Raw genomic sequence first — 11772 nt, forward strand, 5'->3', positions numbered from 1 at the left:
AAAAAAAAAAAAAAAAAAAAAAAAAGAGCTAACCTACATCTGCTCTCTGACACTACCTAAGGGGAACAGATAAAGCATGTTTCCCATACCACCCTTCATCTGAATAAAGGCACAGACTAATCTAGGATACAGAAGCAATGCAGAAGAAAAACCAGCAGCATTGCTAGCTTCTTCTGTCAGTAGCTTTTCGAAACATTTAATATTATGGCAAAGGTCACGCTGATCCTCAGAGATGCAGCTGTTGGAAAAATCTCTCATCCAAAGCACTAGGGAACCCAAAGGTATTTTCAGCTTTACACAAAGCAATCTCTGGAATGCCTTCTGAGCTCCACTGGAGTCAGTAATTTTAACAAGTTCATCAGTAAAGGAAATCCACTGACTCTGCAACCATGAAGCAAAAGGAAACTTATTGTGCTTGCTGGTGGTGTCGTTACAGCAGAATAGCAGAGAGGGTTGGTGGAAAAGTCTGGTAATGGGTTTTCTAGACCCAAAATCTGACTTGGTTTCAAGTAAAGAACCAATTTTCACACCCCCAGACAAATAAGTTTGGGAGAGAAAAGCAGAGTTCCTATTCTGTTCACTAAGGTCAGCGGAAGAAGAATAAAGAAACTGAAAACTAGAAGCAACAGGAAAATTCTAAAACTAAAATATAAATCTGCAGAGCCAAATAGTTCTTATTTCAGGTTAACATTATTTTACTTACTCAAAACTAGAAAAATTTAATAATACATGGAACAAGAGCCTGAGCTCAAACTTTATATTAACTGAGGAAAATAATTATGAGAATAAGAAACTTAAAATATGTATGAGTAAAATTTAAGGTCCAAAAATATATAAGGCCAGAATTATTCCTGATTTTCAGAGGAGCAAAAGGTAATGCTAACAGTCAGTAAAAGTCTAAAGAGGTTTGACAGGGTGTCAAAGTGATGCTGCTGGGTACATGTGCTCCTCAACAAAGTGCCTGACTAGTGATAAAACTTAAAACTGTCATAGGAAGTAAGATAGACCAAATCAGTGTTGGAGTTAATATAAAAAGACCAGCCTAATATTTTTCAAAAGATAATTTTACAGGGGTTTTACAGAGCACAAGTGCTCAATTAACCCATGGGTAGAGAAGAAAAGGTCTATACTAGCACTTATCAAATGGAAGGAAGATATGAGCTATTTATATTAAATTTTATATACATATACTTTATCACATATAATTTATGTATATGAAATTGTACATATATGTTTATTTGAAGAAGCATCTGAAATTACTTCTGTACCAAACTTTAAGCATGCTTCTTAAACATATAACAACACTGAAAGGTTTAACATATTAGTTACTAACTGATAGGAATTATTTTCTTAGACTGGTTTAGCTGAGATGGAGTGATTAATGAATTAAGATTCTGAAAGGGACAAAGGAGAGCAGGGAATAATCTGACAACCTGGCCATTTCTAAAATGTGAAAATGGTACCAGTGTAGACGATGTTAAGGGAGACATGTACTGTAAAAAGCAGTGGAAGAAAATTTAAGACAAAATGCCTATTTCACAATTTCACTTAGGGCCAGTCTTACAAAACAGGAGAATCATCATAATGTATTCATCAGTTTTATCAATAATTATATTCTGTCCAAGTGAAGACTTAATAATAATTACCACACAGCAGAATGTCTCTTTTCAACATCACTAACATTCTTTGAAGGGCAAAATAATCTGACATTTTTAGACTTAAAAGGAAGTTTTTAAAAGGCATACCAAAATAAATTTTAAAATAAGCAAACAAAAAAGCAAGTTTTATCATTCCCTACCTATTAAGCATCAAATGACAACTAAATGAAACTATCATTTTTTTACCTGAAGTTGAAAGTGATATGGGCAAAACATTTTTTAGATAGGTAGCAAGAGGAAAAGAGATCACTTGTTTGAAAAGGAGATTGTGCTAAAGAAAACAGAAACAAAGGGTGGAGTTATGAAGTAATTTCTATATAACTAAAACCTCTGTGATAACAAAGTGAAAATTTTTATTAAAGATTAATAAAACCAATTCATAAAAGAATATTATCAAAATTAAAATTAGGACCTTCTCCATTCTAAAAACAGAACAGTATTCTGACATTTTTACTAAACAAAAAAAGAGACCTTAATACAACTTGTTTTTCCTATACAATTATTTTACTTATAAAATCTATTAGTAAGATTAGTTTCCTAAAACTAAATAGTAAACAAATGCCAATTGAGAAAGGCTATAATTCCACTTCAGAATATGTGCAATTACCTAATGACTGCTTCTTGCTGTTCAAAACTCCCAATTGTTTCAGGTTAAGGTTGCCTAAAATCCATTTATAATTTCTTTTTAAAACATTAGTTTCTAAACGGTCCAATTTTAAATACTAGTGTTTATTTTATTATTAACAGTAAAATGTTTCAACATGGCTTATTGTTTTGTTAATCTGCCAGAGTATGATGAATTGAACAAAGATTTTGGAATTACTAAAATCCAGGTTTGAATCCATGCTTCATTTCCTAGTTATGTGGTGTTAGAGAAGTTCCTGATCTCTCTCAGCTTTACTCTTTCCATTTATAAAACAGGGACAATAAAAAGGACTTCATGCAGCAGTTAATGAGATGAAATCAAACAGAACGTGCATAGATCCCAGCAAAGACACAGTAAGAACTCAATTCAAGTTCTCTCCCCAACATTCCAGCATTCCCTTAACCCCAAGTACTGCACGGCATTTCGGAAATCCCCAAGAAGGCTGAAGACCAACTTAAAGTGATTTTATTTTCCTTTTTTGAACAAGCAGTTTTATTAAACATGCTTTGATGGTTGACTAGTGGGATTTCATATTTTGAAGAAAAGAAAAATTTAATATATTCTTGCCAAAAGAACAACTAAAACACATTCATAAAGTTATTTCATGTTGGGAAGTGCTAGAGCCTTTCTGGAAAGCAGTTTGGCAAAAAGTAACAATGGGCATATCTTGTGACTCATAAATCTTGTATTAATAAATTATTATAAGGATATGAGATGTGCACAAAATCTGCTGTATCTACGGATGTCCATAATACTAAAAACTAGATGCAACCTGAATGTCCATCAAGAATGGACTGGTTGTATTAACGCACATCTATGAAGTTGAATAATAAAAATTATTATTTGGGCATTGATATAGGAACGATGCCTAGAAATAAATATATTAAGGGAAAAAAAGTTGGTGTTTGATGAATTTTTACTGCTAAAGCCATATGGTCTTTAAGGTACGTTAACAAAGTCAGTATAAAATCACTTTTATATGGCAATATGATCAGAGGACAAGTTAAATTTTTGATTAAGTACAACATACAAGTAATGCATAAATCAATTAGAAAAAAGTAACTACTGCATTCCTTTACAGTTACAAAAAAAAAAAAAAAATGTATATATATATATAGATATATATATATGTTTACATATATATATATATATATATATATATATGTTTACCTGATGATGAGGATGAAGTCAGTGAAGTTGAAGAAGATGAATCAAGAGATGGTCCAAACAGGGGGTCCCAAGCAAGTAAATCACTGGTCCCTTTCCTACCATAACATTTTTAAAAATAAGGATTTTAGCAAATGAGTATTTTATTAGTATAAAATATAGTAACCTATCTTTATTTCTTAGAAAGCTCAATATATATGATTAAAGAGTTGGACATTGTGCTTCACATATGATTGAATATGTGAAGAACTTAATTAGCAGGTTTAATAAACTGATATCTGTTAACTGCTATAAGCAGAACCCACAATAACATTAAGTTCGCAAAGGAGAGTAGATTAATCCCCACTGATTAAATCTTGTTATATTCTAATAAAAGTAGGGGCTGTCAGAATAGAAATAATTTCAGTTTTACAAATGAAAAGCAGCATGGAGAGTCTATATGAGCTGCCTAAGGACACACAGCTAATTAATTCTGTGGCATTATCAGATGTGCTAATTCACATCTGGAGCCCAGTCTTGGACAGATAATTTCTGAAGTGATATGAAATTAGACAGAATTTTTATAAGGCCATACTTATTATCAAAGATGAAGAAAAAGGGTAAAGGGTTTTTTTCAAAGTACTTTTTACGTACAGGGTGGTGGCTTAAGCTCCATGTATATAAACGACTCTATACAAACTTCAAAGATCTGATCACAGCAGTAGATCACGCATAGGAGGAATTCTCCCTAGGTAATCCACTACCTGGGCTGCTAAGGTGGTCTAGCAAAATGTATGGGTCATACGTGTCTCTTTATGAGAGGTTACCAAGACTATGTACAAAATCAAGAGCATGAACATTCTCGTTTCAAAAAATTCAATGTGCTGCATAACCAAAGATTTTCTTCCACTGACCTCTTGGAATCCTTCAAACTAGTTACTCTCAGGATTCAACTCTTGGCTCTCTAATACAAACATAAATGTTTCTCTTTTTCATCTTAGTCATATACCCTTTTAGGATGCTTAATCTCCAGGACCTTGAGCACCTGACCTTTGCCACCCCGTATTTTTTTCAAGTTAACTGCCCCAACTTTATTGAGGTATGTTTGACAAATAAAAATTGTATATAGGTATGGTATAAAAAAAGAAAATCCCCATTTAAAAATAATCTAATGTATCAAACTACCATTATGTAAAATATATTTTAGAAATCCTAGAAAACAGGCCCACTATAATGAAAATATTACAGTTACCTATAAGCACATATCTAGTATCTCAACATGCACCCACATGGAGGCACACTTATGATAAAGTATAGAATCACAACTGTATAAATGATTCCTAAAAACAAAGTCTTGAGCCTTCCCTGGTGGCGCAGTGGTTGAGAGTCCGCCTGCTGATGCAGGGGACATGGGTTCGTGCCCCGGTCCGGGAAGATGCCATGTGCCACGGAGTGGCTGGGCCCGTGGGTCTACCTCCACTCTGCTCAATTAGTGCTTAGCTTTGAAAGTTTCCATTTTAAACTATTCATTTAGTTAAGCCTACTTTTACTCATACAAAATTCATTAAAATATTCTTGTTGATAAATACAGAAGTGAACAAGGACCCATGCAACACTGGCTTAAAATATTTTTCTCTTTTTAAGAAAAACTGGCAACATGTCTTCTAGACCTCTCCTTTTTCAACTTAATTGAGACACTTCTTCATTTTGAGGTTCATAAAGTACACAGTCTATTTTACAAGGTCACAGACAAAACTGGAGGAAAACAATGAGAGAATTTCCATGTGAATAACTAGTAGAAATATAGACATGTATGAATTTGGGATACTATCATTTATTTAGAAGCAGTGAGGACACCAAGGCCAAATACAGCTGAATGGATTTTTTACAAATTATCATAGAAAGAAATACTGTCAAATGAGAAAATAATTTAAAACTTCTAAAAACTCTATATGACGTTTCACAGCTTAGGAAACAGGATGATTAAAAACAGTCTACTGGAATTAAAACTACAGAGATAATAAAATGAAGGATACTTAAAATTTAAATGTGGGGAGGGAATAATAAATAGGTGGAGGACACAGGATTTTTAGGGCAGTGAAATTATTCTGTACGATACTATAATGGTGGACATATATCAATATCCGTTTGCCAAAACTCATAGGATATACAACACCAAGAGTTAATCCTAATGTAAACCATGGACTTTGGGTGACAATGATGTGTCAGTGTAGCAAATGTGCTACTCTGGTGGGGGATTCTGATAGTGGGGAAGGTTTGGCATATGTAGAGGCTAAACGTACATGTAAAAATCTCCATACCTTACACTCAGTTTTGCTGTGAACTTAAATTTCTCTAAAAAATAAAGTCTATTTAAAAAAAAATTTTAACATGGAACTTACTCATTGGATGCAGCAGATGGCTTTGATTTTGTTAACTCTTCACCTAGTTAAAAAGTTGAAATATTATGAAAAAATTAATAATCTGAGTAATAAAATATTTTAATGTAAAGAAAACTACTACACATACATCAATTTTTAAATTCTGGCATTAATAACATATATAAACAATTATGAAGAAAAGGAAAATAAGCCTTTAACAAGTTTTCTACCATGCTTAAAAATATAAAAATAGGGCTTCCCTGGTGGCACAGTGGTTGAGAGTCATCCTGCCGATGCAGGGGGCACGCGTTCGTGCCCCGGTCTGGGAAGATCCCACATGCCGCGGAGCGGCTGGGCCCGTGAGCCATGGCCGCTGAGCCTGCGCTTCTGGAGCCTGTGCTCCGCAACGGGAGAGGCCACACCAGTGAAGGCCCGCGTACCGCAAAAAAAAAAATAAAAAAAAAAAAAAAAAAAGCTGAATTTCTGTTAAATATTCATTTCTTCTAATATCTTTGATAAGAAACAACTTAAGTCAACTAAACTAATGAATAGTCAACTATTCATTAAACTGCTGTTCATAAAAAAAAACGGGCTACAACTTTAAAAATCAGAACAAATGTTTAAATACTTATGTATTTAAATAATGTATGTAATAACTCAAGAATTTTAACTGATGAATCATGAAAGCATTTTTCAAGTTCTGATGATATTATTGATTATTTTATTGACCAAAAGTAGTTATTAATTCTTGAAGGACACCCTATTTTGAAAAATAAGATTTTTATAACAACAACAGTCTCTTTATAAGGTAGTCTATTTTGCTACCTTCTGAATTTATAACATAAATCATTTCATAAGCAATTGGTACATGGAGGAACAGCATCAGTAATACAGAAGTCCTGCTGGTTAGTAAGCAATTTTCATTGCACCTTAATGTTGTGCATCACCAAGCAATAGCTGATGAATGCAAAATACATCAACATGGGTAATTACAGAAAACTATGAGGAATACAACAGTGTACATAATGCCCATTCATATCACATTCTCCCATTTGGCTCATTTCAGCTGTTTGTTTTGCCTCATGGTGCTTACTGCGGTGTTTGTCATCTTTTTGCATTTTGCCCTCATCTTGATAACTCAGTAGCCCCCTTTTATACTCATTTTCCTCACATCCCCTTATCATCAAGCTACTTACCATTTTATGTTTTAAAAGTAAAAGCCTACTTTTAGTTTGGTATTTATTATGAATTTAATAGGTCTTTTTAATTGTGCTAGAATTTTTCATTACAATTGATGTCATGGCTTTTATTAAGCACTGTGTTCACAAAATTGCATAGCTTTTGTGTGGGCTGCCTCAACTCTATTTTCCCCACAACTCTTGTTATGTTTAATACATGATTCTGCAAATGGTGTTAACACCCCCAAAACATTTTTAGTATAATTTGAGTTACTGTACTAAAAATCTTATATTAGAAGTTGCAATTGTGATATGACTTAAAAATAGATCAAGCTAAAACTCATCTTTCTGGGGACTTGCCTGGTGGTCCAGTGGCTAAGACTCTGTGCTCCCAATGCGGGGGGCCCGGGTTCAATCCCTGGTCAGGGAACTATATCCCACATGCCACAACTAAGGGTTTGTATGCCACAACTAAAGATCCCGCACAACACAATGAAGACCCTGCATGCCGCAACTAAGACGTGGCGCAGCCAAATAAGTAAATAAATATTTTTTTTAAAAAGTTCCTTCTGGCTCATGAGGATGAGTTATGCTAGTTAAACAGTTTTACGTGCTTAATCAGAAGCTGCTCTTTGGCTTTGTTGATTTCTGAAAAACGTTGTAGCCACGTATTCAAGTTTAAAGCATATCTCAAAACTAAAAGAAATAGTATAGATAAGTTGTCTTCTGTTGCAAAACAAGTACCCTTCTAGTCTGTCGTTATGGCTCATGATGAAAAAAGACCATTTCTACAACTACATGTTAGGCTACAAGCTTAGCAAATTCCCTGATAAATTTTAATAGACTTAAGTAACTAATTTAAATGTCAAACTTACTAGATGAATTCCGATTCATCTGCACCTAAAATAGAAATGCAAAAACTAAGTATCATTAAACAAATAATTTAATGCAGTAATAAAATATTTGATAAAATGTTAATACTGGAAACATAATTTTAAGTTGTTTTTAATATACCTGCTCAATTATAAACCATATTTACATATAAAGATTACAGAAGAAACTTTTTTGTAGTCAAAAAATAATACGTGTACCTTTAAATCATTCAATAAAATGCTTTAAAATACCAGTATCTACAGCAACATACTATGACTTGCTAATTTAAAAACACAAATATTTTGAAAATCAATGTTCAAATATACAATTTCTTTTTAAGTCAATAGGTAAAAATATAAAATCTTACACTTACTGGGCTGTGTCTCTAGTAGTACATGGAAGGAAAAAGAAAAACATAGTGTTTAAAAAAAAGGAAAAAGAAAAACATAGTATTTGCTTTAGAATTTAAAATATATTTCCTTGCTCTAATAATCTGTCTATTCTCTTCTTAATCATGTCTATTGATAAAATCTATATACCTTAAAACACATACACTGTTGGAGGGAAAAACAACTTAAGCTAGATAAGCAAACTGGGCAACAAAATATACTCTCAAGACCTCTCTTTTCAAATACTAACAATTAAAAATTTTCTGATTATTATTTTCAGGGTATGAAGTTAACACGTTTACTTTTTTAAAAAAAATACAAAAGAGCACAAAGCATCAATTATCTTACTACCCAAAGACAGATGCTTAACATTTTGATATATATATATCCTCTAGGCTTTTATTTATTTACATATATATTTTAAATTAGTTATGCTCTTTACACAATAAAAAATGTTTAATGGCTTCACAACTTCCTACTTCAAATATAAACCATAATTTAATCTTGGCATTAATGTTAAATAGTAATGGTAGAATAAAACCTCACTTCAGAAATTTGGTGGAAAAAAGTTCTCAAATTAAATTCTAGAAGTGTATGACTGGGAGAAAAACACTTTTTCTAAACAAATACATAAAGTCTACTTAAAATATGTAATTAAATAAAATACAAAATGGTGAGAACTTTTATTCTCCATCAGCTACAATAAGTATGTGCAGATAAACTAAACTGACATTCTAAGACATGCTTTTTTCCCATAATTTAACATTTCTAAATTTAAGAGTATGACATTGATAGAAAGACAACGGTGATTTTTTTCTCCCTCAAAAGCTATCAAGTTTAGTATCTCAGAATTGAGGAATTAACCACTACCACTAAGAATTCTTATTTGCCTTTTCCTGTATGAAAAGTATGGAAAAACAACCATTAATTACAGTGACAGAAAAAAAAAAGCAAAGATATAATTTAATTTCACTTGAAATTGATTTTTATGGAATTCCTTTTACATGAAGTTCACCAAAAATAATGGATGAAAAACTTTAACATTAGATGAGGAAAAGGTTAATACTGTCGTTCACAAAACTCTGCCTGAGACATACAGCACTATTTATAAAATACATCAAATGGCAGAAATAGTGCATTTTCCACATTTTTGTTTAAAACACATTCAAAAGGAAGCAAAACTAAACCAAACTCAAAAATTCATCTGCCTGTATAAAAATTATAAACTGTATACCTCAATAAAGCTGAAAAAATTATAAATATTTCCTCATCCAACATGCTTAACTATTTACTATGTGATGTTTTAATTTTCGTTAGTCCTAAAACTAATCAGATGCAGGTAGATGAGCTCAAAAAAACCAAAAAACAAAACCCCAAAGGCTTCTGTATAATGAGGGCAAACTTGCTTATTTTCTTACTTACAGATATTGCTGGGGAGAGCGTTATATTTCCTATAGATACTTTTAATTCATCCAAGGAAGCCATTGTGTGATGTGAGTTATTCGGATGCATAGGTTTGATTTCTATCCGATACTTCTTTGGTTCTTCATCTTCAGAATCAGAATCACTAGATGAGTAGAAATGGTTCTCTTTGGTATGTGAGTATCAGTTAAAGAATTGAGTTTTTAAATTATCTTAATGCACAACCAGTTTTTCACACATTTATAAAAAGGAACAAAAAAACTCTGAGATGAGATGGACTTTATCAGAAATATAACTGCTAACTTTTATTCACAGCATGTCAAATAAAGATCACAGAGGCACATTTTATTACAATTAATTAAAAATTTGAAGAGTCTTTATTAAATAATAGATTATTTTGTTTTAACTGTCTACTTATATATGCCAACACAATCCATAAGACCATCCAGATGATGAAAGGATATCATTCTGATTTGCTTCTGGTTTTATACTATAGCCTTCTTCATCCACATCAGGAATGTTCTATGGGGAAGAAGAAAAACTTTACTGTAACGATGCCTCCAACTGCAAAAACATTAAAGGTTATAGCAAAACAGCCTTAACTATTACCGAGGAGCTTTATCATTTATCAAATATCATAGATTAACAAAATTATTAACACTGGGAAATTATGTGTTTTTAGATAATTAGCTTCAAATGATACTCCACGCTTCAGACGTCTGAAAGAGAAAAGCACTGCAAAACAAACAGGATAAACACTGAAAGGAAGAGAATAGGTGTCTGCCTAGGCATGCCAGCAGTTCTGTGAATAACCAAATTTTCACCCAAATCTTCAAAGTGAAGAAATAAAAGCAAAAGACTGTATGCATCCATGGAAGAGAGGTGGTAAAATCAGAGGACTGACAGCTTAAGTAAATGGAAATACATATCAAAAATATAGAACAGGGCTTCCCTGGTGGCGCAGTGGTGGAGAGTCCGCCTGCCGATGCAGGGGACACACGTTCGTGCCCCGGTCCGGGAAGATCCCACATGCCGCGGAGCGGCTGGGCCTGTGAGCCATGGCTGCTGAGCCTGCGCGTCCGGAGCCTGTGCTCCACAACGGGAGAGGCCACAACAGTGAGAGGCCCGTGTACCGCAAAAACAAAAACAAAAACAAAAAACAAAAAAAATATAGAACAGGGACTTCCCTGGTGATGCAGTGGTCAAGAATCTGCCTGCCAATGCAGGGGACACGAGTTTGAGCCCTGGTCTGGGAAGAGCCCACATGCCGTGGAGCAACTAAGCCCGTGTGCCACAACTACTGAGCCTGTGCTCTAGAGCCCGCGAGCCACAACTACTGAGCCCATGCTCCTAGAGCCCGTGCTGCACAACAAGAGAAGCCACCTCAGTGAGAAGCCCTCGCACCGCAACGAAGAGTAGCCCCCACTCACCACAACTAGAGAAAGCCTGCGCACAGCAACGAAGACCCAACGCAGCCAAAAATAAATTAATTAATTAAAAAATAAAATAAAGAAACCATTAGAAATCAGAATAAAAGTTTTTTTCAAAATACTTTCTTCCTATTCCTGGTACCCTAGAACATACCAGATATTTAATCTCCTAGAGGTTCTTTTTATTTTGGCCATGCCGAGTAGCATGCAGGATATTAGTTCCCTGACCAGGGATCAAACCCATGCCCCGTGCAGTGGAAGCACACTGTCTTAACCACTGGACCGCCAGGGAAGTCCCTCTCCTAGAGATTCTATGTGGGATCTGCTACTGACACTATTTTTAAATTTGTTTACAGTACACTACACTATATGATGTACTAATTTAAAATAATACTGAGCTGTTTTCTGTAAGACCAAATAAACTGCTTTTGAATCAACCTCTTGCAGATTACATCTATAAACTCTGGTCAAAATAAACATAAACAACTATCTGAAGTTACTGGAGAGTGACCCACAGCGACTATCTAAAAAGGTATACAAAGTTATACACTCAAAAAAACAAAACAAAAAAAACCTATAAATCAAATTCTAAAAAAGGTTCAAATAACCCACAGAAAGGCAGGAAAAATAAAACAATATTCTGAGAGGG

The 11772-nt window shown here is 33.7% G+C and overlaps 1 protein-coding gene across 1 annotated transcript in view; it reads right to left on the bottom strand.

Annotated features, from left to right (window-relative positions):
* FCHO2 (FCH and mu domain containing endocytic adaptor 2) overlaps nucleotides 1-11772 on the bottom strand; it is a 110987-nt gene that overhangs the window by 28711 nt on the left and 70504 nt on the right. Inside the window, exons 12-17 of the mRNA XM_007457114.1 lie at nucleotides 10158-10215; nucleotides 9694-9869; nucleotides 8256-8267; nucleotides 7885-7909; nucleotides 5853-5895; nucleotides 3475-3569 (exon numbers count right to left, since the gene is read on the bottom strand). Coding sequence (XP_007457176.1) covers nucleotides 3475-3569; nucleotides 5853-5895; nucleotides 7885-7909; nucleotides 8256-8267; nucleotides 9694-9869; nucleotides 10158-10215 — 409 coding nt within the window. The remainder of the gene's footprint in view (nucleotides 1-3474; nucleotides 3570-5852; nucleotides 5896-7884; nucleotides 7910-8255; nucleotides 8268-9693; nucleotides 9870-10157; nucleotides 10216-11772) is intronic.

This window comes from Lipotes vexillifer, unplaced genomic scaffold (assembly GCF_000442215.2).
Source record: "Lipotes vexillifer unplaced genomic scaffold, Lipotes_vexillifer_v1.1 scaffold241, whole genome shotgun sequence".
Classification (NCBI taxonomy): Eukaryota; Metazoa; Chordata; class Mammalia; order Artiodactyla; family Lipotidae; genus Lipotes; species Lipotes vexillifer.